Source organism: Diceros bicornis, chromosome 5, assembly GCF_020826845.1.
Source record: "Diceros bicornis minor isolate mBicDic1 chromosome 5, mDicBic1.mat.cur, whole genome shotgun sequence".
Taxonomy (NCBI): Eukaryota; Metazoa; Chordata; class Mammalia; order Perissodactyla; family Rhinocerotidae; genus Diceros; species Diceros bicornis.
The window spans coordinates 17,618,769-17,646,756 of NC_080744.1; the positions used below are offsets into that span (position 1 = coordinate 17,618,769).

The 27,988-nt window shown below is 40.2% G+C and overlaps 2 protein-coding genes across 8 annotated transcripts in view; one reads left to right on the plus strand and one right to left on the minus strand.

Annotated features, from left to right (window-relative positions):
• Nucleotides 1–4,902, minus strand: part of AP4S1 (adaptor related protein complex 4 subunit sigma 1) — a 45,104-nt gene extending 40,202 nt beyond the window's left edge. The window contains exon 1 of one of the 5 annotated variants that reach the window (XM_058540784.1): nucleotides 4,728–4,902. The gene's annotated coding sequence lies outside the window, so the exon portion shown is untranslated. Of the gene's footprint in view, nucleotides 1–4,238; nucleotides 4,513–4,622 lie in introns of those variants that run through there. The other 4 variants (XM_058540783.1, XM_058540782.1, XM_058540781.1 and 1 more) reach the window with 4 other exon arrangements.
• The window catches only part of STRN3 (striatin 3), a 110,027-nt gene continuing 85,664 nt past the window's right edge, over nucleotides 3,626–27,988 (plus strand). Inside the window, exon 1 of one of the 3 annotated variants that reach the window (XM_058540780.1) lies at nucleotides 3,626–4,119. In XM_058540780.1, coding sequence (XP_058396763.1) covers nucleotides 3,838–4,119 — 282 coding nt within the window. In that variant the 5' untranslated portion in view covers nucleotides 3,626–3,837. The remainder of the gene's footprint in view (nucleotides 4,120–27,988) is intronic. The other 2 variants (XM_058540778.1, XM_058540779.1) reach the window with 2 other exon arrangements.

Sequence of the window (27,988 nt, forward strand, 5' to 3'; positions counted from 1 at the left end):
GGGACAAGGTTCTAGGAGCTCACTGCAGACTGTCCTCAGGAGTCACAGACACAAAGTCAGAAGTGTAATAAATATTCTCCCAACACAGGAGAAAATCTTGGTGTCTTTTACTTTTAATACTCCGGGCAGTTCTGGTCACTGAACCTTAAGAGATAACTGGTAAATGGTAGCAGCAAAAACTAATAAAAAATGATTGTGGTGAAGGAAAAATACTCATATTAGTGTAGTCTAAATCTAAGTTATTCATCAAACATTCACTGGGGATCACACTGTCCCAGACACTGGGGGGACAGCTGCGAACAAGAGGGGCATGGGTCTTGCCCCTCTAGGAGGCAATCTTGCAGATAAAGGACTATGATCTAGGAAGACCATGGCCAAAGATTGCATTATTGACACTTATAAAACCATAGTGAAAGTGAATGTAGACACATTCAATCGGAATTCTTCAAATAGGGAGCACATGTGAAATTTTAAAAGAGGCAGTTTTAAGACAGAGCTGAACAAGATATTGAAGAAGCCAGGGTGGTTGGTGCTAGGTAGTTTGCCTAAAAACTAGACTGTCACGTCTGTGAGAGCAGATTATGTCTGTTTGGTTCACAGTGGATCACCAGGACTAGTAGAGTATCTGAAAAATAGTAGCCAATCAGGAAATAAAATAAATAAGTGAAGCAAAGATTTGCAGTACCTGTTATGTGTAGGTGTTGCTTTCATAGTGTTTAGTATGAGCATCACTGACCACTCATAGATACATAGATAAATTCAAAGTAATAAGTATTAGGAGATAAGCATGGGATACTACCAGGATAGGGTCTCTAAATAATTCAGGAATCTGGAAAGCTTCCTGGAGGAAGTAACACTTGAGCTGAGTTTTGAAGGAAGAAAGGAAGGAAGGAGAGGTAATGGGGCACAACATGTGTTAAATTCCCGTGGAATGAAATATCATTATGCATTTAGGAGCCAAAAACAGCACAGTTCAGGCGGAGCGAATGCAGTGCCATGATGGTGTGATGGTAGGTTAAACAACAGAGAGGATCTAGAATTTGTAGGATTTTTATTTTATTATTTTTTTTGTGATGAAGATCAGCCCTGAGCTAACATCCGATGCCAATCCTACTCTTTTTGCTGAGGGAGATTGGCCCTGGGCTAACATCCGTGCCCATCTTCCTCCACTTTATATGGGACGCCGCCACAGCATGGCTTGACAAGCGGTGCGTCAGGGCGCGCTGGGAATCCAAACCTGCAGATTCCCAGGGAACGCTCGGGCCTCCTGAAAAGGATCGCGCGCACTTAACCACTACACCACCAGGCCAGCCTCTGAAGGAACTTTACATGCTATGCTAAAATTGGGGCTTTATTCTAAATCTGGTGATCCCTAAAATATTTTAAGCAGGGAATGACAGGATCAGATCTGCCTTTTGAAGATCACTCAAGCATCAGTGGTAGTGGGAGGTCGGGGAAGAGTAGACTTGGGAACGTTTTAGCTAAGACGTTATTGAAGATAATGAAAGATGTTACTGAGAAAAGGATTGGATGTGGGGGCTGAGTGAAAGAAAGGTACCAGCATGACTGCCAGGCCACAGGTTTGGATGTAGTGCCACTTAATAAGACAGGTAATAGGGGGGCCGCCCCGTGGCTTAGCGGTTAAGTGCGCGTGCTCCTCTACTGGCGGCCCGGGTTCGGATCCCGGGCGCCCACCGACGCACCGCTTCTCCGGCAATGCTGAGGCCGTGTCCCACATACAGCAACTAGAAGGATGTGCAGCTATGACATACAACTATCTACTGGGGCTTTGGGGGGAAAATAAATAAATAAATAAAACTAAAAAAAAACATAAGACAGGTAATAGAAGAGGAGCAGAGTTTTTTGTTTTTTGAAAGTCAGTGGGGAGGAAAAAAGAAGGATTATGAATCCAGTCTTTTCTTGACCTTGAGGTACCAGTGGGAAATATTAAGTGTGCATGTTCCTCTTCTCTTGATGCCAACATCATTGAGGTCAACCACACCCTTTCACAAATGTGTGCTGTATGGGCTTCAGGCAGCAGGGTATTTCTGAACTTTTTATGTGCTGTGAGGCCCCTCAAAAAAGAACAAGACTGAATAAGCAGGTTGTATGTCGGTCGCTATAAAATGCAAAAACAGTACTTTAAGAATGTGGAGAAATAGTTCTTAATATTGTGACCTAAGACCTTGCCTCATACATAAATAAAACATGGCAGCATGAATAAGTCCAATGTGCTCTGCCTTGAACTATAACAACAGTAAAGCAGACATGATAAATTAAGACGTACTACTTTATCTCTTTGAAATTACACCCTGAGTGGTCCTTACATTCCATAGTGAAAATTTTATTGGTAGTAAAGAAGAAAAAAAATTTAAAAGTGCAATTTTATATGCAATTTTCCTGCATAGCTGTAATTACTAAACCTAAAAATTATGTTTTTAAATATTTTTGTCCTAGTTTTCAACCAAATGGTTATTAGCTACATTAACTTTCATAAACTTACTAGTTCATTAAGGATGTTTCCTGGCAACCTAAGCACATAAAAACACACTACAGCACTTAAAAGATTAATCTTGTCTTTTGTGTGTGTATTATATTCACTCAAGCAACATTTAATGACCCAGGAAAACACCTTTAGCCATTCATCTACGATTTTAAGTTATATTCACGATGCTTTTATATTTTATTTCCATCAAAAGATTCTGCTACGAATGACAATACTTGTGAGCTAATTCACTTCTAAAACATCAAACTATTAGTCTAACCAGTCTCCTCCAAAGTATCTGTCTCCCTCTACCCACCACCGTCAAGATCTAAAGTTTTTCATTAACTCCCCTTCTCCCAATAAAAAAGACGAAAACAGGCGCTCTTGCTCCCCTCCCTAACCCCCCAAACAGAATCCATCCTAGAATAAGAAAGAAGAGGTGAGGCAGAGAAGAACCAGTTGCGACGGGCGACCGAGAAGCACAGAAGTGGGACCAAAGCCGGGACTCGGAACGTAGACGGGGAATCAGTCCCCAGGTCCGGTGGGATCCGGGCTATTTGCCAAAAGAGAACGTCCCCAAGGCCCCGGGAACTGACTGGTGCTAAGAAACCAGAGGGAGAGTGAGTGACAAGCAGAGAAAGAGCCCCGACCCTCTGGGACTGCCTGAAACACGCAAGGAATGCAAAAGAAACGTCAGGAATCCGGGACCGGCTGAGGGCACCGGAGCGACCAGCCAGGTTAAAACCCAGCTCAGGAAGCAGGCACGTCGGTGACACCCCTGGCTGGGGAACGGCGCCCGGGGCCTGACTGCGCGAGGGAAACCACTGGGAAGCCAGACACCTACTCGCTTCCCAAGGTCGGAGTCGGAGGCCCACTGCCCCGGAGCGGCCGCTAGACACCCGGAGCGAGCCTGAGGGCGGGCCTAGGGGCGGGGCCGGGGAGCCTTCCCCGCCTCTAACGGCAACCCCGACTGCGTCGTCAGTGCGCCTGCGTAGGGTGAGGCCGGACTCTATTTGGCTACTAGTCGTGCGGCGGCGTTCTCTACCCGGCATGCTGCGCGGGAGCGACGGCCCTACGTCTCTCCCCTTCCCAACCCTGCCCCCTCTGCCCCTCCCGCCGCCGCCCCCCCTTCCCCTAAAGTGAGTGAGTGAGACGGGCAGATGGAGGAGGGACTGTAATGGCGGCGGCCGGCAGCTCCCTGCTCTGACCCACGGCAGGCATACAGCAACAACGTCCTCCCCGCCCCTCTCCCAGCCGGCCTCCGCCCCGCCACCAGCGCGGGGCCACCCTCCCCGGCCCTTCCCCCAGCCGTCGGCGTCTCGCCCTGCGCCCCGGCCGGGGCCCCACACACAATGGACGAGCTCGCCGGAGGCGGTGGTGGCGGCCCGGGGATGGCGGCCCCTCCACGGCCACAGCAGGGACCTGGGGGGAACGTGAGCCTTTCGCCAGGGGGGAATGGAGCGGCGAGCGGCGGGGGTCCTCCGGCCGCCGAGGGAGCGGGGCCCGCGGCAGGCCCGGAGCTGTCCCGGCCGCAGCAATACACTATCCCAGGGATCCTGCACTACATCCAGCACGAGTGGGCTCGCTTCGAGATGGAGCGGGCGCACTGGGAGGTGGAGCGGGCCGAACTGCAGGTACCTCGCTGGGGTCGGTGTGCGGGACGGCTGCGGCGGCGGGGTGCCCGGCCGGGGGGTGGGGCCGGGACTCCCCTCTGTCGGAGCCCCGCGGCCTGGGGACGACGAGAGGAACCTACCTGTGCGGCTCGGGGGCGTTGTTCCTGGCCACGGCTCTTCCTAGACTCCCCCTCCCCCTTTTCCGCAGAAGCTTGTTCCCCAACCCTCCCTAGCTGCGCGGTGCGGGCTTCCTTGGGGCAGCCATTTTGGCTTTGAGTATGGCGTCTGCGGGGGCTCCTCTGGAGGCGGCCTGCCCGGGTCTCCGGGGCTTGGGGCCGAGCTCCTCTCTGTGGGAGAGTCCGGCATGGGGCTGCTAGGCACTGAGCTTGCTCTTGCCTATGCCTCTGAAGATGGAGAGCCCGAGGAGAGGGACTGGGATGGGCATTTTACCACATTTTGCCGGATCACCCCCCTTTCCGATTTGGCATGTCTGGCCCCCTCCCCCGGAGTTGGTACGCACTTACCCCTTGACAGCCACGCTTCCTTCCAGGGCTGCTACCAAGCACAATGGCTTGCGGCTGACCTGTGAAGTTTTCATTTCCTGCTGCCAACTTGAAGGACATTCTTACCTGGGATGCTGCCTTATTTGCTCAGATTCCCTTTGAGTTCTTCCCTACTCTAGTGACTGACTCATCCAGGCTTCTCTATACTGAATTTTTCTTTTTAGAGTGCCCTTTACCAGGCCTCCCCCTCCTCTCTCCCCTTCTTTGCCCGTAAAAAGCCAAACCAGACTATCTGTCCTGTCTTTGTGAAACGAGTGAGACAAGATTTAATATTAGCTTGAAGTAAAACGTACTTGACACGCCTTACTAACTCAGGGAGCGGAAGCAAAGTTAGATATCCTCAGGACCCTGCATAATTGAGCCTGCCTCGGTCCTCTTAAGGTGAAACTTTGATAGGCTGGTTTTCCTAGCTTTTGGAAGGTGTTGGTAGTTTAAACAGGGCTCATGTCTTGGATTTCAGAATGGCTACATCTTTTTAAAAGGATTGTTTAACTTTTTTGGGTATTGTGTTTATCTTTAAATCCCTTTCCAAGGCAAATTTAGGCTTAGAAGAAAAAAGCATGCATCTAAATAGTGTTGCACCTGTTCTTCAGTCTGGTGTATATTTAGAATGTAAGCAGTATTCTGCGCTGACATATATGTCTTATATGCCTGCGGTGGATAGTTAGGGAAATGTAGTGTTGAAAGAAAGAAGATTGGATTAACTTTGAAAGAGTGTCCTCAAATATATATATCTCTTCACTTTGATTTTGAACTAGTAAACTTTTATTTGATTCTGCAAAGTGGGTAAAGTTAAACTTTTACAAAGTGAGAATACTGAGATATTTTGATACTTTATCAAGTCTTGAAAAATTAAGTATAAATTAACATGTTAGTCTATTCAATACTTTAGAATTATGTTTTGATATACTATTGGGTTTTTAAAAATATAACTTTCACCAGTCCCTGATATAGTGTTTTTGACCTTTGTACTGTTGTATGAAAGCTTAGGTTTTAACACTTCTGAAGTTAGCACTTGCATTAGTCGTTCATAAGCTTCGCTAATGTAAGTAGCTGAGAAAATGTTTTACTTGTGTCTAAATTAGTAAAATCTATTCATGAATGAGGTCTGTATTGTCTGCCCTAGCCCTAGCTTTCCTTTCTAGTTCTCCTTTCCTTGACAGTAACAGAAAAGTCTTTTAAAGAAGATTCCTTTTGCTTACTTGCTTTCAGTTGATCTGTTGGCATATTAGTTCTGATATAGCCATTCTAAGCTTTTTTTGTTTGATTATTTTGAAGTAGTTCTCCTGTTTCTACATTCTTAATTTTTTCCAGGGATTTTCATTATTTCATACTGATTCTTTTGGAATAAAATGTTCATGATTGTGTTTGTGTGTTTTTGTTTTTATATATTTCTCTGAAATGTTTTACTGGGTTAGTAGAGTTTCAAGTTTGCTTCTGGAATATTGAATTTGCTTTAAGTGCATTCATTCTTCAGTAAGATTGCTTGTGACATGTAGATTTAAAAATGTATGTGTTGAATAAAAATTTATTGGGAGGGTTTAAGTGAAGCATCAGTGAATTTTAACTGTAAATTTAAACTTATTTTTAAGAAAGATAACAGAAATAAGACAGCTTACATATCATTGTTGTCTTCAGCTTTGGTTATACTGTTCATCTACACATATATTTAAAGTGTATTTAAATATATTTAATATTCAAGATAAAACTTCAATAATGAATACAAAGAGCCTGAGGTATATCTAATTTTGATGTAAAATTTTAATATGGAATCATATTTTCCCTGGCTTTGGAAATGATTTTAAATTGGAACTTTGCATTATGGTTTTATTCTCTGTAAAAAGAATTTGGGGTAAAAGTCTGTCTTAGAAACTTGAAACTTAACCCAAGGATTATGTCTTAAAGCTGTTTTGTCTTTGTGACTCGGGTAAAGCTGTGTTAGTGAGGCTCTGTGACAGTGATTCCTAAGTGAGAGTGCTAGTCAGAGTCACTTGTAAAACTTTTAAATATTGGGGCCTCTGCTTCATCCTGCAGAGATTTGGATTGATTTGGTCTAGGACTTGGGAAAAATGGACTGTTGTGTGATTTTGGCAATTCATGTTATATAGAAATTATAACTGCCATTTATTCAGCAGTACAACCTTATGAGGTAGATGTCATTCCTGTTTTACAGATGAGGAGAAAAACTTAGGTTAAATAACTTTGCCAGGGTCACCCAGCTATAAAGTACTGCAGCTGAGATTGGAACCCAGGTTTGTCTGAATCCAAAGTTTGTGGTCTTATTACCACTCTTGTAACCGCTGTATTATATTGTCATCTTAGGATTTTTTATGGAAATGGAATCTGACTTGTAATTCTTTGTCTACCATTGTGTGGCATACGCCACTTCAGTATATTTCTTTTTTTTTTTTAATTTTATTTATTTATTTTTCCCCCAAAGCCCCAGTAGATAGTTGTATGTCATAGCTGTACATCCTTCTAGTTGCTATATGTGGGACGCGGCCTCAGCATGGCCGGAGAAGTGGTGCGTTGGTGCGCGCCAGGGATCCGAACCCCGGGCCGCCAGCAGCAGAGCGCTCGCACTTAACTGCTAAGCCACGGGGCCGGCCCGCCACTTCAATATATTTCAACCAAGTTTTATTGAGCCCCCATGATGTGCTAGGTCTAGTTTATGTATATTGTGAACATGTCCTTATATTTTTCTCTGTAGTTGGTATGTAATAAATGCACTTATGGTATATACAAAAGGCTTGTTTGCCAACGATAAAAACATGACATAGATAATACATAGAAAATGTAGTCCAGGAGTTTATATTCTAAAATTACTAATTCTCCTGCAAATGTGAAAATTTTAATTAGTGTTTGTGTTTGCACACTCTGACATACAGGTTTGTCATAACATGACAGATGTTGCCACCTAAAGATCTTAATAGGAGATATGTCACTTAGCTGATTTATTAATTTTTAAGGGGAGAAAACTTGAACTGTTTCCCCTGCACTCTCACTGTCTGAGTTTTCTTAGAGTATTCTAGAAAAGTGATTTGCAAATCCTGGGGCCTTTTCTATTAGAAAATTTTTATGAATCTACTATGAAATTACAAAAAATAACAGTATAGTGATTTTTCTTAAAGGCGCTCCCTTTATTCTGAGAGTGTTAGCCTTCATAAATTTTTGCTGTTATGCGGTTTCCTATTTCAAATGATGGTGACAAAAGAGAAAAAAAATTATTTGATAGAAGTAAGAATCCACAACCATTTGTCATTCTCCTTGTTTTTTTGTGTGTGTGTGTGAGGAAGATCAGCCCTGAGCTAACATCCATGCCAGGCCTCCTCTTTTTTCGCTGAGGAAGACTGGCCCCGGGCTAACATCTGTGCCCATCTTCCTCCACTGTATATGGGACGACACCACTGCATGGCCCGACAAGCGGTGCATTGGTGCGCGCCCGGGATGTGATTCTGGGCCGCCGGCAGTGGAGCGTGCGCACTTAACCGCTACACCACGGGGCCAGCCCCTCCTTGGTTTTTTTCCTGAAGTCCTTGGAAACAAAAGTGTAGGGACCACTAATCTAGAATTCTTTTCTCCTCCATTTGCCCCTTAACCTCGCCCTGTAGTTTGCTTTTTACTCTACTCTCTTCTTACACCCATCTGAACACTTTGTAGGCCGATGTTTTTTCTGTTGATGATTGACCTTCAAATTACCAAATTCTCTGGGCTTCGTACAGACCCTAGGCACTTAACCCACACATTCTACTATTGACTGTTTCTTCTTCAAAATCCTTTCGGCTTCCACTCTGTAATTCCCTAGTCTCCCTTTGATCTGCTTACCACTTTTCTTTGTATGTTTCCTTTGTTCCCAGTTGTTACCTGAGAGTTTGGTTCTCTTCTTGTTTTCACTGTATATTTCATTCAAAATCAGATTTTCAGCTATTGCTTACCATCTTAATACCTGACATTTATTGTTTACCATTTGCTAAGTCTTATTCCGGTGCTTCAGTATTTACTCATTTAATCGTAAAAACAACCCAGTGAGGTTGGCACAATGGGTTTCTTTTGTTGTTGGGTTTGGGTTTTTTATTTGGACACTAGAATGTTGGGGTCCAGAGGTTAAGTAATCTACCTAAGATCTTGCGACTAGGAGGCAACAGAGCTGGGATTTAAACCTGGACAGGCTGCCTGCTATCTTTGGCTTCCAGATATCTCAGACATATTTCTAATTTCCTGTTTAACTTTTCTACTTCAAATTGAATACATTCATTGTTCAGTTCATCTCAAATGCCTGCCTCTTCCCCCTACAAAACACACTTAACTTGCTCAATCTCCTTTATTCTCTGTTATTGTTAATGTTTATCACCATCCGTCCCATTACTAGGTGCTAGAGAGATCAGTGGGTCATCCTGCTATGTGTTATCTTTGAGTTTTATTGATTCTAGTATAATTATTCATTGAATATATTTGAGTGCTACTTTGTGCTGGTCACCAGGTATATAATGATGTGTGAAACAAGGACCTTGCCCTCATGGAGCTTGTACTCTAGAAATAATAAAATGTGATAAACCAGAAATTAACAGGATGCTGAGAAAATAAATGGTGATGGGAAACCTATGTAGATCGTAGGCTTTCAGATAAATAGCTAATATTTATTGAGCACTTTCTATATGCCAAGAATTATTTTCAGTCTTTAATATGTAGCTTATTTAATTTTCTTAAAGTCCCTGAGGGGTAAATATACTTTTAGATCTGAGGTATGAATACCTAACAACCATAGGTATTCCAGTAGGAAGGAACAGCATTAGTAGAGGTTCTAAAGCTGGGAAGAGCTTGGTTGAAAGTGTGTAAACTGGACTGTAGTAATTCAAGAGGCTAATAGAGATAGCTCCAGTGTCCTAAAATATATTTAATTCAGTGATTATTAATTTTTTGGGTATAGTCTCCTTTGCATATATGATGAAAGCTGTGGAGCCTCTTCTGGTTAAAAAAAAAAAAAGGGATGAGTAAAAAATTTTGCCTAGAATATCTATGAATCCTAACCACCGACCTAAGGAAATAACCCTGATTTAGTTTGTGGTTTTCATTTCTTGGCTACTGCTATCTCAGTTCAGATTGCTCCGCCTGCCTGAATTCTCTGGAGTAATCTAACAGTTTCGCTCCATCGATGCCCTTCCTAACAGTTTATCCTCTGTATTGTAAATATGATTGTATTACATGTACCCTTGCTTTAATTTTTTATTATGGAGAGTTTTATACATATACAAAAATAGTATGGTATCCGTGACCTCCCACAAACTTGTCACTCATCTTAAACAGTAACAACTCATGACCAATCTTGTTTTACTTATACTTCTGTCTACTGCTCTGCTCTCCCAAATTATTTTGAAGCAAATCCCAGAATCCCATAATTTCATCCACAAACATTTCAGTATAAATCTAAAAGATAAGAACTTTAAAAGACAGCTACAATGTTGTAGTTGTCTACCAGATTGTTAAGAATCAGTTGTTTGAATCAGGATCCAGATAACACATTGTTTGGAACTCTCTCCATCTTTCTTTCCTTTGCCTTGCCATTTTTTGTTGAAAAAATTAGGTCTTTGGTCCTATAAAGGTTCCCAGAGTCTTTGTTTTGCTGAGTGCTCCCTATGGTATTAGTTTAACTTGTTCTGTTGACTGGTTTGTTTTCCCTATTACTTGGTTAGTTGCATCTAGGGGTTGATAAAATTGGTTTATTTTCTGATTTGGGGCGGGGAGGCCACTTCACAGGTGGTGATGAGGTCTTCCATCAGAAGGCACAGAACAGTTGGTAGGGAGTCTTTTGTGATGTTAGCAGGCCTTGATTTTATTGCTTAAGAGCATTCGTTCATTAGTGCCATCCTTAGTTTTTAAAAGACTTGTTAAGAAATTGAAATATAATTCACATAACAGAAAATTCACACCTTTAATGTGTACATTTCTGTGGTTTTTAGTATATTCACTATGTTGTATAGTCACCATCACTGTCTTAATTTCAAAACATTTTTGTCACCCCACAGAGGAACCCTGCACCTGTTAGCAGTTAGTCCTAATTCCTCCTGTTCCTTGGCAACCACTACTTTCTGTGTCTATTGGTTTGCCTACTCTGGACGTTTCATATAAATGGAATCATATACAATACGTGGCTTTTTGTAACTGGCTTCTTAAGTCTTCAAGGTTCATCCATGTTGTAACATGTAACAGTACTTTATTCCTTTTTATGGTTGAGTAGTATTCTGTTGTATGGATATACTACATTTTGTTTTGTCCATCAGCTGGTGGATATTCGGGTGTTTCTACTTTTTGGCTCTTATGAGTAATGCTATTAACGTTTGTTCACAAGTTTTTGTGTGAACATATGTTTCCAGTTCTCCCTGGTATATAGAAAAGAGTGGAATTCCTGGGTCATGTTCACCTTTGGGAGGAATTCCATGTTTAACTTTTTTTGTGTGTGTGAGGAAGATTAGCCCTGAGCTGACATCTGTTGCCAATCCTCCTCTTTTTGCTGAGGAAGATTGGCCCTAGGCTAACATCCGTGTCCATCTTCCTCTACTTTATATGGGACACTGCCACAGCGTGGCTTGACAAGCAGTGCGTCGGTCCACGCCCGGGATCCGAACCTGCGAACCCTGGGCCACCGAAGTGGAGCATGTGAACTTAACCACTATGCCACCGGGCTGGCCCCTGTGTTTAACTTTTTAAGGAACTGCCACACTGTTTTCCAAAGTGACGGCACCATTTTACTTTCCCACCAGCAATGCAGGAGGGTTCCAGGGCCACCCTTAGTTTTTTTTTTTCAACTTTGAAGTACATTTTTATTATTAAAAAATTTTTTTAACAAAATGACTTTCCTTTGAGTTTATTTAAATTAATTTTCTTTTGATTCCAAGTTGTGTTTTCTGCCTCCCTCCCTCTCTGTCTCTCTGTCATAGAGTTTATTTTATAGAGGAGTTTTAGGTTTACAACAAAATTGAGTGGAAAGTACAGACAATTCCCACATAATGCCTCTGCCATCAAAACCTCCCCCGCTATCAACAGCCCCACTAGTGTGGTACATCTGTTACAATTGATGAGCCAACATTGACCCATCACTATTAACCAAAGTCCATGGTTTACATCAGTGTTCACTCTTGGTCTTCTACATTCTTTGGGTTTTGACAAATGTATAATGACGTGTATCCACCTTTATAACGTGCAAAATAGTTTCACTGCCCTAAAACTCCCCTGTGCTCCACTTATTCCTTCCTGCCTCCCCCCAAACACTTGGCAACTACTGCCCTTTTTACTGTGTACCACAGTTCTGCCTTCTCCAGAATGCAATATAATTGGAATCATATAGTATGTAGATTTTCCAGACTGGCTTCTTTCACTTAGTAATGTGCATTTAAGGTTCCTCATTAAATATCTTTTTGTGGCTTGATAAAGCTTTTCTTTTTGGTGCTAAATAATATTCTGTTGTATGTATGTACCACAGTTTATTTGTCCATTTACCTGTTGCAGGACATCTTCGTTGCTTCCAAGTTTTGGCAGTTACGAATAAACATCCATGTGCAGGTTTTTATGTGGACCAGAGTTTTCAAATAATATTAGGTAAATGCCAAGGAGCTCAATTGCTGTATTGTATAAGAGTATGTTTAGGGCCGGCCCCATGGCTTAGCAGTTAAGTGCTTCTGCTCCGCTGCTGGCGGCCCGGGTTTGGATCCTGGGCGCGTACGGACTTACTGCTTCTCTGGCCATGCTGAGGCCACGTCCCACATACAGCAACTAGAAGGACGTGCAGCTATGACATACAACTATCCACTGGGGCTTTGGGGGAAAAATAAGTAAATAAATAAAATTATAATTGATAGCTTCAAAAAAAAAAGAGTATGTTTAGTTTTTTAAGAAACTGCCCGTCTTCCAAAGTGGCTGTACCTTTTTGCATTTCCACCAGCAGTGAATGAGAGATCTTGTTGCTCCACGTTCTTGTCAGCATTTGATGTTGTCAGTGTTTTGGATTTTAGTCATTCTAATACAGTAGTCGCCTCTTATCTGCGGGGGATATGTTCCAAGACCCCCAGTGGGTGCCTGAAACCGCGGATAGTACTGAACCCTAGATATACTATGTTTTTTCCTATACATACATACCTGTGATACAGTTTAATTTATCAATTAGGCACAGTAAGAGATTAACAACAATAACTTCTGTTTGGCATATCCCAATTGCCAGTATCACTACTTTTGTGCTTTGGGGCCATTATTAAGTAAATTAAGGGTTAGTTGAACACAAGCACTGCCATACTGAGATAGTCGCTCTGATAACCGAGATGGCTACTAAGTGACTAAGGGGCAGGTAGCACATACAGGGTGGATATGCTGGACAAAGGGATGATTCACGACCTGGGAAGGGCTGAGTTGGACCTCGAGAGATTTTGTCACGATACTCAGAACGGTGCACAATTTAAAACTTATGAATTATTTGTTTCTGGAATTTTCCATTCAGTAGTTTTGCACTGCGGGTAACTGAAACCGTAAGATGGGACTATTGTAGGTGAGTAGTGGTATCTCGTTGTAATTTGAAGTTCCCTGATAACATACAGTGTTGAGCATCTTTTCATATGCTTGTTTGTCATGTGTATACCTTCTTTGGTGAGGTGTCTGTTAAGGTCTTTGGCCCGTTTTAAAATTGTATTCTCTGTATCTCCCCCTCCTGACATTTACTTTGTTTTTGGATGGAATGATGTTGCACATTGTTTCTAGTCATTTATGAGTAGTTGTTCAGTAAATGGCAGCCAGATTATTACTTATAACACTTCTTGTATATTTACCTTAAAAGCTTCTTTAATGGCTTAATCTAAAGGAATGACTAGTTGTAACATCACCTTGTCTTTGGCTCCCCTTCCGCTGAAGCTACCCAAGGCAATGAATCAATTTACTTTATCTGGAGATAGTTGTCAAGTCTCTAATTGTAAAAGAATGAAGGGGGCCGGTGGCACAAGCGGTTAAGTGTGGGCTCTGCTGTGGCAGCCTGGGGTTCGCCGGTTTGGATCCGGGGCACACACCAACACACTGCTTAGCAAGCCATGCTGTGGCGGCATCCCATATAAAGTGGAGGAAGATGGGCATGGATGTTAGCCCATGGCCAGTCTTCCTCAGCAAAAAAAAAAGTGGAGGACTGGCAGATGTTAGCTCAGGGCCCATCTTCCTCAAAAAAAAAAAAAAAAAAAAAGAATGAAACCTGTGGTGGCTCCCAAACCTAGTTAATAATCATAATCCCTGGGGATGCTTTAACATATAGCTTCCATCCCTGGTCATTGTGATTCAGTAGTCTGAGGTGGAATCTGTGTTTTTAAATGTATACCTGGTGATTCTGAGTATCAGCCAGTTTTGGGAACCTGCACAATCAAAAGCTCTTAATGATTTGGTATAATCCATTTCTCCAGCCTCTTTCCCTTTGACATCCTCATTCCTCCTGTAGGTGTTTTAAACTTTGGCAATATATCACTCCCTTTTCTGCACTCAGAGTAACTTGCACTGTGTGTACTTATGTTGTTGCACTTTAGTTTTTTTATTATTATTTTAACTTTTCTGCTTTCCAATACATTGAAGCCACTTGTTAGCAGGAAGTTAGTGGTTTTCAACATGCTACGAATTTTTGTGGGATTCATTAGAAATACACTGTGGTGTTTGATTATATAGATGAAAGCATTACATGTCCATAAAATGAACTACTAATAATAACACTTGTTAACATTTAATGAGTGCTTTCCGTGCGTTGGGAATCATTCTAATTTTCATACTATCTGTAAATCATAGGTAAGAATTATTTCCATTTTAGAGAGAAGAAAACATGGAGAAGAGGTTAAATAACTTACTCAACATAAAACAGTAGGTAATGAAACCAGGAGCTCTTGAGTTGCTTTAGATCAGTATGTTATGCCATCTTAAGGTAATGCCAGTACCTGGTGTTCATTGACACCCCCCTAAGAATTGTAAATAAATGACTAATGAATAGGCTCAATGTGACAAGATTTAAAAGACTGTAACTGAAGCAGTTATAAATGTGTAGTGAAATGGTGGATCATCTTTAGATAGACATTGTAAAATGTTTTTAAAATTCTGATTTAAAAAATTTCAAACTCTTAATTTTTTTTGAGTAGGTAATGCATGGTTCAGAATTGTCTGGTACTCACCATAAGCAGGTCCACCCCTGCTTAGTAACTATTAGTTACTAAGAATTAGTAACTATTTTTATTAGTGCTACATGTATCCCTCCAGTGTTTTTTTTTTTTTTTTTTTTTTGCTGAGTAAGATTTGCCCTGAGCAATCTGTTGCCAATCTTTCTCTTTTTGCTTGAGGAAGATTGGCCCTGAGCTACTATCTGTGCCAGTCTTCATCTGTTTTGTATGTGAGTTACTGCCACAGCATGGCCACCGACAAGTGGTGTAGGTCCGCACCCGGGCGCGGAAGTGGAGTGCGCCGAACTTAACCACTAGGCCACTGGGCCAGCCCCTCTCCAGTGCTTCTTTATGCAGATAGATAGAAACAAATATATATACTTATTTTACTCCCTTTCTAATATAACAGTTTGTAAACTATATACCCTAATTTTCACTTTACTTTTTCATTTAATATTTCTTAGAGAGATCATTCTAATTCTGTTAATAGAGAGCACTCACTTTTTTCTAACAGCTACATAGTATTCTGTTATGTGGATGTGCCATGGTGGATTTAACTACTCCATTCTTGCTGGAGGGTTGTGTTCAATTTTCCCAAAACATTTGTAGCTGGGTTCTTTTTTAAATGTGTGAGCAACCAGCTTTGCTGCCTCAAAGTAGATTCTATTGTACTGCTTTTTTGTTTTATTAGAGTTGTTATTAGCAGTTGTAAAAAAATTTAAATTTGTATAATGTTTTGTTATTTCATGGCTTGATTTAAAGTGAATTTAAATTAGGGATTTCTAATGTTTTAGCTTTGAAAGCTGTAACCAGGGCTTGGTTCCATTTTAGCTGTAAGTTTGTTACTGAAATCCTGGAGAATGAAAGACTGAGAAAGACATAGCAAGGAAAAAGATGACCTAGTAATGAAGGAGGTGGGGTAGATGGAAGAGGAATAAAGATAATGACAGAGAAACAATGGACGAGTGTAATAATAAGCCACTAATAGTAGTCTTAGATAATAAAACTGTTTCAGAGTGGCCTAGACTAACATTTGTTTTGTTATTTTCCAGAGCTTTAAAAAGTTGACCAGACTCTCATAAGCTTATATTAAAAAAGGAGGGGTTGGGGGTGGGGATTGGTATTCTAGAAAATCTGTGCTTAAGAATCTTTATATTTTGCATATATCACTGCACCCTGGTCATTTTCTTCTTCTTCTTCTTTTTTTTTTTTTTGTAAGGAAGATCAGCCCTGAGCTAACATCCGTGCTAATCCTCCTCTTTTTGCTGAGGAAGACCTGCTCTGAGCTAACATCTATTGCCAATCCTCCAACTTTTTTTTTTTTTTCCCCTCAAAGCCCCAGTAGATAGTTGTATGTCATAGCTGCACATCCTTCTAGTTGCTGTATGTGGGACGCGGCCTCAGCATGGCCGGAGAAGCGGTGCGTCGGTGCGCGCCCGGGATCCGAACCTGGGCTGCCAGCAGCGGAGCGCGTGCACTTAACTGCTAAGCCACGGGGCCGGCCCCTGGTCATTTTCTTCTTAACACTGAATGTAATTTGTAGTTTTAAACTTATTTGTTTACTGTCTGTTTCTCCCTTAAGATTGATTGTAAGCTGCTTGAGAGGAGCAACCTATCTCTTTTTTTTTTCACTCAGGTATACACAATGTGACAGTAAAGGGCCTGGTGCATTATAGGTGTTTGCTAAATATTTGTTAAATGAGTGAAGTTGCTGAAGACATTTTTTAAGATATGAGAAACTAAATTTCAATTTTTGTAGTATATAATAGGGAAAAAAAAGCCTACAAGATGGAGATAACATATCAGTAGTAAATTACTACTCTTCCTTCACCCCCTCATTTGTTATTAGAATGAAACTAAACTTTCTGGTTTTTTTTTTTTATTATAAGGTATTTAAAATTATTTATTTATTCTCTTCTCTCCCTCTTGGGAAATGGATTGTAAGAGAAATCACAACTTCAATTAAAATGAATAACTGCTTGGGATTAATGTGTTAGGGATGGGGGGATTACTTTTTCCCCTTAAATAATAATGAATGATTTTTATGAAGAATGTTTAATGACTAGGCAGCGCTTAATGATAAACCAAACATAAAAGCAGAGTTCCATATTAAGTGCTAAATCAGCTATATAAAAAAATACATTCAAAAAGACATACAAATATTTTTAAAGTAACCTTTGTGATTTTTGGGTAATGAGATTTGGGGCAACTTTTTTGTTTCCTTATTTAAAAAAAAGAGTGACCCAGCATACATTATATAAAGTAGGTATTTTGTTTTATTAAAATTGATGTTTTAGGGGTCGGCCCAGTGACGTAGTCGTTAAGTTCACGCACTCTGCTTCAGCGGCTTGGGGTTCGTGGGTTTGGATCCTGGGCGCGGACCTACACACTGCTCATGAAGCCATGCTGTGGCGGTGTCCCACGTGCAAAATGGAGGATGGTTGGCACTGATGTTAGCTCAGGGCCACTCTTCCTCACCAAAAAATAAATAAATAAGTAAAAATTCATGTTTCAGAAATGTATTGTTTCTTTATGCATATATATAGTCATAGTCATTGTTGAAAGATAGCTTATCATAAAACAGCATGTCGAACTTAGTATTTTTAATGTATTTATATACTAGTTTATCTTTTTCTCATTTCCTTTTTTTTTTACTGATTTCTTTAAAAACTGCCAAATACTCTTTAGTACTTATTAAGATTTTATGATGTTTTAAAATTTTGTTTTGTAATTGCATTTAGTTGCTTTTATTTGTTTTTGTAAGTTCTTATATTAGTTTTTAATATCTTTATTGTTAAAGCACTACGTTTAGGGCCGGCCCCGTGGGTTAGCGGTTAAGTGTGCGCACTCCGCTACTGGTGGCCCGGGTTCGGATCCCGGGCGCGCACCGACGCACCACTTCTCCGGCCATGCTGAGGCCGCGTCCCACATACAGCAACTAGAAGGATGTGCAGCTATGACGTACAACTATCTACTGGGGCTTTGGGGGAAAAATAAATAAATAAAATTATTTAAAAAAAAGTAATACATTTATATGAAATTAAGCTATAGGAATGTCAAAAATAGTGACCTTCTCTTGTAATCTTTATCTTCAAGGAACACCTACTGCTATCTTTTTGGGTATATATCTTTTCAGAACTTTTTCTATACATATACAACAGTGATTCTCAACTAGGGCAATTTTGTTTCCAGTTTTGGATATTTGGTAGTCTCTGGAGACATTTTTGGTTATCACAACCAGAGGGGGGTGCTACTGACAGCTAGTGGATAGAGGTCAAGGATGCTGCTAAACATGCACAGGACAGCCCCCTACCCCCCAAATGAAAAAATTATCTAGTGTCAGTAGTGCTGAAGTTAGAAACTTTGATATGCAACTAACTTCATCTATATGTGTGTTTATATAGATCATCTCATATCCATGCATGTCCAGTGCCTAGAAAAATGCCTGCCAGTAATATAACTGTTGCAGTAAATAATTGTTGAGTGAATGTATTAGTAAAAATAAACTCATACTATAATTTATTTTAAATATTGTTTCATTTCAATATACACAAACCTACCTCATTTTTTAACAGCGTTATAGTGTTAAATTTATGAAATGCTGCCATTTGTCAAATTAACTTCACTCAACAAACACCCAAATACTAGAATGCTTATGGCCAAAATAGCTTGTCCAGTACCCATCCTGACCCTCTAGTCCAGCTTTCCGGAAGCAACCACTTTCAACTCTTTCTTCTGATATTTACTCCCTTCTTTTTAAATAATAGAGTTATACAACTATTACTTGTCTCTGGCAATATTAAACATTACATTTTGACTTCCTGTTATGGTAGTAGAGGATTTATCACACCTCTTACATCTGCTTTCACCAAATTCCCATATAGGTAATAAAATTAGTTAAATTGTTAGTTTTTACATTATTATGACCATGTAAATAATAATGTGTGAGTGAGGAAGTAGACTGTGAATACTCTCCCTTTCTGTACATTTGTTGTTTTTCTTGGAATTATTTGCCTCCTTTTTTATTTACTTAGTTTTATATATATCTATCTGTTGCTGTTTTTCCAAAAGGTCCTACAAATCTCTCAGGGTTTTGGAACTCTCAACACATCACGTTATCTACAAGTTCTTCCTCTTGTGTGGAGGAAGTGGAGTGGGGAGGACTTGCCTTCCAGAGCTGTCAGTCCCCTTTGCTGTGATCTAGACTTGTTCTTAAGACTTGTTATAGAGTTGTTATTCTGAAACTTCTGCCCACTGTTCTTTTGTTTATCCTGGTGTTACTAAATTTCATGGAAATGTGTATTGTGTCAGGCACTGAGAGAATTCTTTAACTCCATAGTCCAACATTTCCCAGTAGAGGGCACTGTAGGCATTGTGGTAGTTTCATTTTTGTGTTGGACTGTATTGTGCTTTCAGGGCTTTGAACACCCTGGCTCCAAGGCACTAAATGCCAGTATAACCCATTAGTTATTGGGACAACTAGAAATATCCCCAGACGTTTCCAAACACCCCTGAGGAGGAGGCAGTGTTAATCTTTTTTTAAAATCAGTATGGTAGTCCCAAGTCCTTAGGGCACTTTTTATGTTCAATTGATGATAGACATGCTGATTTAAAATTTTTCTTATGTCGCCTATTTTTCTTCTTTTTTGGGTCTATTTTCTGAGATATTTTCGTCAGCTGTATTTTTTAGTCCTATTAAGTTTGTAAAAGCATTTTCTTGTTTGAATTTTCTAAAAGAATGGTATTTTTATTTAATGGATTTTCTTTTGAGCACAGTGGAGTTTTTGTTGTCGTTGAAGTTTTCTTTCCCTGAATTGTCAGTTTCCTCTGAATTTCTTTTTTCTTTTGTTTCTCTTCTTTCTTACCTAATGCTTTCCTCAAATATTGGTGATCGTTGACTATCTGCTCATATTTAAGAGTGAGGTACCATAAGGCTGGATAGTAGCTATGAGCTTTTTTACTCTTTTTTTAAAAACTCATGTTCATTTCTATTCTTCAGAATGGCCTACCTAATATTTGTCTTTAAAAATCATTGACAGTGACTTTTAATCTGCTTTAGCCTTGCCATAGATTTGTTTTCTTAAAATTTTAATTGTTTATGATTGGATGATTGGTTCTCTGAGCTTATAATTCTCTGAGTTCTCCAGGTAACTTCCTGTGTAGACTTCTGTTGGTCTCAGATGTCCATCATTGTAATTTTTTGAAAGTTTAGCTAGATAGAAATAGTTTATTGTTTTTGTACTGCGTTTTGTTTAGAGCCTAAATGCAGGATAATATTCTATCTCTGCTGAACTTTTTGGAATCTGGTTTTCTTCAAGTCTTCTGTCAGTTCTTTCCAGAATTCTCTTTCTTATATCTTCCATTAGTATATGGTCACTTTCTCCCTCTATTTTTATCATTACCACTTTACCAGTCTTAAATAAACTTGTGTCCTTGAATTTCCTTTAGTTATTCCTTTAGCCATACTGTATCTTTTTAGTTTGTAGTGTCCTTGTGTTCCATGCTATTGTTTTCACAGTTTCTGATGTTCTTAAATCCTAGTTTTTGTAAACCAGGTTCAGTTTTTTTTTTTAAGTCCCCTTCTCTAAGCCAATGGGTATCTCAAACCTTTAGCTTCTGTTGTGCTATATGGTATAAACAAGTAAACATGGCATCTGGTACAAATTTCTTTTGATTTAAATTCAATCTCTGAAGAAAAATGTGGTCAAGTGTTTTTTCTTTAAAAGTAACAGTATATCATTTATGCTGCCCTTTAATACATACTAAAATACTGTAACTGATTCTTTTTTCCCCATTTTTTTTTATTGTGGTAAAATACACATAAAATTTACCATCTTAACCATTTTTAAGTATACACTTTAGTGGTATTAAGTACATTAGTATTGTGCAACCATCACCATAGTCCATCTCCAGAACTCTTTTCATCTTGTAAAACTGAAACTCTATACCCATTAAACAATAACTACCTATTCCCCTTTCCCTGTGGTCCCTGGCAACCAGCATTCTACCTTCTGTTTTTATGAATTTGACTACACTAGGGACCTAACATAAGTGGAATCATTCAGTATTTGTCTTTTTGTGACTGGTTTATATTACTTAGCATTATGACCTCAAGGTTTGTCCATGTTGTAGCATGTGTCAAAATTTTCTTACTTTTTAAGGCTGAATAATATTCCATAGTATGCATATACCATGGTTTGCTTATCCATTCATCAGTTGATGGGCACTTGGGTTGCTTCTACCTTTTTAGCTATTGTGAGTAATGCTGCTAAAACTTGAGTGTACAAATATCTCTTCGAGACTCTGCTTTCACTTCTTTTGGCATAACTGACTTTTACTTGATAATAAAATTGATAAATTCAGTACTTATAGGTTATAGACTCTTTTCATCTGATAATAGTGCTCTTTCCAAAATCTGAGTTTAAGGCATTGGTTTCTTGTTAGTGATTCTTCTAAAGCTTGAACACTTTTTGTTTCTTTTAAGTTGTAAGAATGCATGAATTTTTGGTGGGCAGTTTTTTTTTTTTTTTTTTGAGGAAGATCAGCCCTGAGCTAACATCCATGCCGATCCTCCTCTTTTTGCTGAGGAAAACTGGCCCTAAGCTAACATCTATTGCCAATCCTCCTCCTTTTTTTCCCCCTTTTTCTCCCCAAAGCCCCAGTAGATAGTTGTATGTCACAGTTGTACATCCTTCTAGTTGCTGTATGTGGGATGCCGCCTCAGCATAGCCGGACAAGTGGTGCGTCGGTGCACACCTGGGATCCGAACCTGGGCCGCCAGTGGTGGAGTGCGCGCATTTAACTGCTAAGCCATGGGGCCAGCCCCTGGTGGGCAGTTTTACATGAAGTCACATGATTGCTAATTTAAGGCAGCAGTGCCCACTCAAACCTATCAGAATTTGAATCTGACTTAGATACTGATTTGAACAGAACCATGCAAGGTGGCTAGGTACTCTCTGTAAAACTTGAACCCTACTCCCTTTCCCTCTAACTCAGCAGATGTCTTTACCTCCTACTTAACAGAGAAAATAGAAACCCATCAGATGGGGAGTGCTTTCTTTATATTCCTGCTACCAAATCTACAAATTGTGCCTGTGCACACATATCCCTTTCTCTTAGGCCACACTTAGAATGGGAGACATTTCTTCTCTTATAAGGCTTATCTCTACTGATTTTTCATTTGTTTATTCATTCATTGACTGTTTATTGAGCACCTACTCAATAGGTGTGTGTGACACCCTGTTCAAAGCTTTGAACAAAATAAAGCTCCTGACCTCTTGGAGCTTAAATTCTAGAGGAGTAGGTAGAGAAAGAAAATGAAGGTTGTCAGATGATGATAAGCGCTAGAGAGGAAAGTAAAGCAGAGAGGGGTAAGAAATGGATTTGTGTGTAAGAGATTACTATTTAAACAGAGTCCCTGGAGAAGACCTCACTGCTGAAGATTAGATACCTTTTGTTCCTATTTTCCTCCATTACTGCCTTCTTTTGTTAAATAGATATTTTCTTGTACCTTTTTAACTTCCTTGTGGTTCTTTTACTGTGGTTCTTTGAGTTATATTCTTAGTGGTTGTGCTGGCAATTATAATTAACATTTTAGCTAGAATGCCAACTTAATTACAATAGCGTACAAAAACTTTATTAAACTCCATTCCTTTCCTCCTCTTTTGTGTTATTATCCTAGAAATTACATCTTTATCCATTGTATCCTCATCAACACATATTTCCCTTTTTTTTTTTTTTTTCTGAGGAAGACTAGCCCTGAGCTAACATCCAATGCCAATCCTCCTCTTTTTGCTGAGGAAGACTGGCCCTGGGCTAACATCCGTGCCCATCTTCGTCTACTTTATATGGGACGCCGCCACAGTATGGCTTTACAAGCGGTATATCGGTGCGCGCCCGGAGTCTGAACCTGCAAACCCCAGGCTGCCGAAGTGGAGCACGCTCACTCAACCGCTGCGCCACCAGGCCGGCCCCAACACATATTTCTAATTATTGCTTGATGTAATTGTCTTTTTTTTTTTTTTTTTTTTGTGAGGAGATCAGTGCTGTGCTAACATCTGCCAGTCGTCCTCTTTTTTTGCTAAGGAAGACTGGCCCTAGGCTAACATCCATGCCCTTCTTCCTCCACTTTATATGGGACGCTGCCACAGCATGGCTTGCCAAGCACTGCATTGGTGCGTCCCTAGGATCTGAACTGGTGAACCCCAGGCCGCCGTAGTGGAGCGCGGGCACTTAACTTACGCCACCGGGCCGGCCCCTTGATGTAATTGTCTTTTAAATCAGACAGGAGAAAACAAAAGTTACAAAAATGTATTTGTACTGTCTTTTATAGTTACCTGTGAAGTTACCTGTACTGGTGCTCTGTATTTTTCATATGGATTTGAATTACTGTTTAGTGTCCTTTCATGTCAGCCTGAAGGGCTCCTTTTAGGGCAAATCTGCTAGCAACAAGCTTTCTCAGTTTTTGTTTATTGGGGATGTCTTAATTTCTCCATCAGTTTTGAAGGATAGTTTTGTGGGATATAGAATTCTTGGTTGACAGTCTTTTTCTTTCACTACTTTGTTTTTTGTTTGTTTTTGGTGAGGAAGAGTGGCCCTGAGCTAACATCTGTTGCCAGTCTTCCTCTCTTTTGTATGTGGGATGCTACCACAGCGTGGTTTGATGAGTGATGTGTAGGTACACGCCTGGGATCTGAAGCCCAGACCACCGAAGCGGAGCACGTAAACTTAATCACAGTGGCACCAGGCCGGCCCTTTTCACCACTTAGAATATATTATCATACTGCCTCCATAATTTCTCATGATAAATTAGCTGTTAATCTTGGGAGAATCTTTTGTGATGAGTCGCTTCTTTCTTGATGTTTTCAAGATACTCTTTTTCATTGGCTTTTGACAGTTTATGATGTGTGTTAGTGTGGATCTCTTTGAGTTTGGTATGGATCTCTTTGAGTTTATCCTATTTGAAATTTGTTGAGCCTCTTGGATGTATAAATTAATGGTTTTCATCAAATTTGGCAAATTTCTGGCCTTTATTTCTTTAAATATTCTGTTTTCTCTCTCTCTCTCTCCACTATGCGTATGTTGGTATGCTTAATGGTGTCACACAGGTTTCTGAGGCTCTGTTCATTTCGGTCTGTTCCTCAGATTGGCTAATCTCAATTGACCTATCTTCACGTTTGCTGATTCTTTCTTCTCCTTGCTCATATCTACTGTTGAGCCTGTCTGTTGAATTTTTCATTTTAGTTCCCCTATTTCTCAAATCTGTAATTTCTGTTTGGTCTTTTTTAAAAATAATTTTTGTCTCTATTGATATTCTCAATTTGTTTAGTTTAGTTCTTTAGACATGGTTTCCTTTAGTTTTAACATATTTAAAATAGCTGATTTAAAGTCAGTCTAGTAAGTTCAGTGTCTGGGCTTCCTCAGGGACGGTTTATATTGACTGCTTCCTCCTCCTCCCCCTGCCCGGTGTATCGACCATACTTTCTTGTTTCTTTGTGTGCTTCATAATTTTTTGTTGAAAACTGGGCATCTTAAATAATATAATGTCACAGCTGTAGAAGTCAGATTCTCCCCTCTTCCCAGGATTATTTATTGTTGCTGTTATTGTTTATTTAGTGACTTTTTGGAACTAATACTATGAAGTCGGTGTTTTTCTTTTTATTGTATACGGTAACTGACGTCTCTGCCTAGTTAGCTTAGTGCTTAAGCTAATGAATAGGCAGAAGTTTCCTTGGATGCCTGGAACAGGTAAGTCTTCCAGTCTTTGCTAAGGGGCTCTGTGTGTGTGCTGGGACATGTCTTCAACTCTCAGGCAGGCAGTTTACAACTCTGTCTTAGCTTTCTTTTCCTGCTTGTGCAGAGCTTAAAGGTTAGCCAGAGGTGAGTGTTTAGGACCTTCTCACGTCTTTCGTGAGTATGTGCACAGATTACACATGAGTGTGGCATTGTAGATTCTCAGGAATATGTTGGAGCTTTCCCAAGTCCCCATAGACATCTCATTCCCCAGCTTTTTCTTTTAAGCTTTTTGATTATCCTATTCTTTGCTCCAAATATTGTCCATCACCTCAGGCAGCCACCAAGTTTGACAGTTGCCTCTGATTGTTTTTGACAAAGATACCCAGAGAAAAGGCTGTTTGCACTGGATGAGCTCGGAGTGAGGTCAAATAAAGACAGCTTTGCTAGTAGAGTCTTCCGGGGAACCACCAGACATGTCAAATAATAACAGTTCTCTGTGAATGGGACTTTTAAGGAACTCCAACTCTGTCCTGCCCCCTCTCCTGGCTGCTGATTTTCGCTATGATTGCAGGCTGTTGGTTTTCATGGCTACGTGAAACTGGGAAAGGGTGGAATGGGTATAGGGCAAATTAAAACACCACAGAGCTTTCTGTTCTTACCAAGATGCAACCATATTTGTTGAATTAATACTTCCCAGATTGCTGCAATTCTTTGTAACTTCCAGAGTTCTGAAAAAATTGGTTCTTAGAACTTTTTCCAGTATTCTCACTGCTTTTATGAAGGAGAGAATTTCGGTTGTCTTGCCTCTGCCATTCTTGCTGATGAGAGTAACTCTGGCACTTAATAAGGATGTGTGGGTTCCTTCTCTAAGCTCACAGGGCTCAAGGGAACCTGGGGACTGAGGATTTTCAGAGTAATCAACCCATGTCCCCATCCCTTTTTTTCAGGCTTCCAGTTGTTCCCTTTTTCCTATACAGGCCTTAACCTTGGTGTAGCAGACCTGTCTAGATTGAGAGTTTTAACTTTCTTTGGAGCTCTGCCACTCTTATGATTAAGTCCTGGTCCTGGTCCTTAGCCTTTTGTGGCCACCTGCTGCTGGATGAGTGTCTTTTTATGCTATCAAAGAACTTGCTTTCATTTTAACTTTTAATTCCCTTTTACTCATTTTTACCTCTTGTTATATTTTTCCAAAGGGTTAATTGCCTTTAACAACCACAACCCAATTTCATGGTTCTTATGATTACTGTTTTCCTTATATTTCTCAAATGCCTGATACCTGGTACTTTCTAGTGCAGAGGTCTGCAAACTGTGGCTTGCAGGCCAAATCCAGTCCTGCGCCTGCCTGTTTTTGTAATGTCCTATTTTTAAAACAAACAAAAACAGCAAAGAAGAACATGAGATACTGTCTGGTCCTTTAAAAAAAGTTTGCCGACTTCTGCATTCCCTTCTAGTGGAAAACTACCCAGTTTACCAACAGTGAAAGTTTTAACAGTTGTACTGCCACCTTGTGCTAGGGACTCTCTGTTCTGCTCACCACCAGTGATGGAGTGCCAGCTGAGTGGCCAGGTGAATGGTGATCCACTCCGAAACTTCATTTTAGAGCCTGCTTTCTTAGACCATTGTTGTCACCACTGGCTGCAAGTTGGGTTCCCTGGGGAAGCTAACTGAGATGGCGATTTAGCCTGCAGAATTTTATTAGAGAATGTTCTTAGAATCAGTGTCTATGGGAGGAGTGGAAAGGAAGCAGAAGGGATAAATTGGGCTGTAATATAGTATCAACAAAAGCCACATTTGACCCCTTGGGGAACTCTGAAGCTGGGATAACCCACAGTTGTTCAAAGTTGTGGCAAGATGCCTGGCTCTTATGCCCCTGTTTTGATCAGTCACTCCATGAAGGCCACTTGAGCAGGCAGCTGTCTTTAGCTGAAGCAATTCCTCAAAAGGCCTGACAGGTGAAGGCTGTTTGCCAGCAGCACTCCCAGCAGCTGGAGAACAAATCCTTCATTTCTGAACGGGATCTGGGTAGCACATCAATGTCTGCTGCATATGGCTGCATGTGATTTCTTTTAATTCTAATTTTCTTCTTTAAAAAAAATCTTTTTTTTTTTTTTTGTGAGGAAGAGCAGCCCTGAGCTAACATCCATGCCAATCCTCCTCTTTTTGCTGAGGAAGACTGGCCCTGGGCAACATCTGTGCCGATCTTCCTCCACTTTATGTGAGAAGCCGCCACAGCATGGCCTGACAAGCGGTGCATCAGTGCGCACCTGGGATCTGAACCTGGGCCGGCAGCAGTGCAGTGCGCACACTTAACCACTATGCCATGGGGCCGGCCCCTCAAAAATCTTTTTTTAATTGTGGTAATTTTCTTCTTTAATGAATCAGTTTTTTCTCATGAGAAAGCTGTAAAGTATAATTCCGTCAAGCTTTATACATTTTTACTCATAATAAGATGGACAGTTCTTCCTAAGACACACTGAGCTGTTTTAGTTTTGATGTGTGTAAATAATGAGTTAACCATTTTCATACTAGAAATGTCATTATAGAATCCTGAAATGCTCATCATAGGGATTGAAATTTACAGCTAGCAGATCTTAAAAAGACACCTAATTCAGCCCTCTCATTTGACAAAGAGAGATAAGGGGTTATAAAGCTAGTTAGTGACAACTAAGGATTAAAATGTAGGTCTCTAAACTCTCCGACTTTTATCAGTGCTCCTTATCTTCTTAGCTTAATCAGTTTCTTATAATTTCTGAGAAGAAAGTATTAGGGTTCTGAAACTGAGCAAGAATTTTTTATGGCCTTTAAAGTCATCTTGTTGCTACCTGGAACAGTGTTAAACAATATGCAGATGCTTCAATAACAACAAGAACATTAATAAAGTCAGCTTCTGGAGTATATCATTTTCATCACTCCTGAAATCATTTTGGACAGACGAATATGATTTATTTTTAACCTTCCTGCAGGATGATTCCACAGTAGCTTTGGAAACTTCTTCCTGATGACTGTGGGTTATCACGAGACTCTTTACTGTTTATTTGCTGGCAGGATCATACAATGAACATATGATTTTCAAATGAGGTCTGAAAGTGCTCTAGAATTAAAAAATTTAGTATTTTAGTTTCAATGGTAGATTATTTTAAACATGTTCTGGATCATCTGAATCGTAATTGAATACGGTCACTTGACTCAGGGTTAGAATTTGCATTTGTATCTGTTTTTTGGTGGTGCCAAGTAATACTGTTTTGATTGTTGGGGACTAATATTAAGGAAAAGAGTAGAAGTAGTCTTAATGAATAAGATACTTTTGAGTTAAGTGAAGATTAAATGATTTTCTAGCATGTGGAATTAATGTTTCAATAATGTGAAATTGAAAAAGATTACATGCTTTAACATGAGGCATTTAGTAGTACAGGCATTCCAAACTTATAGGAA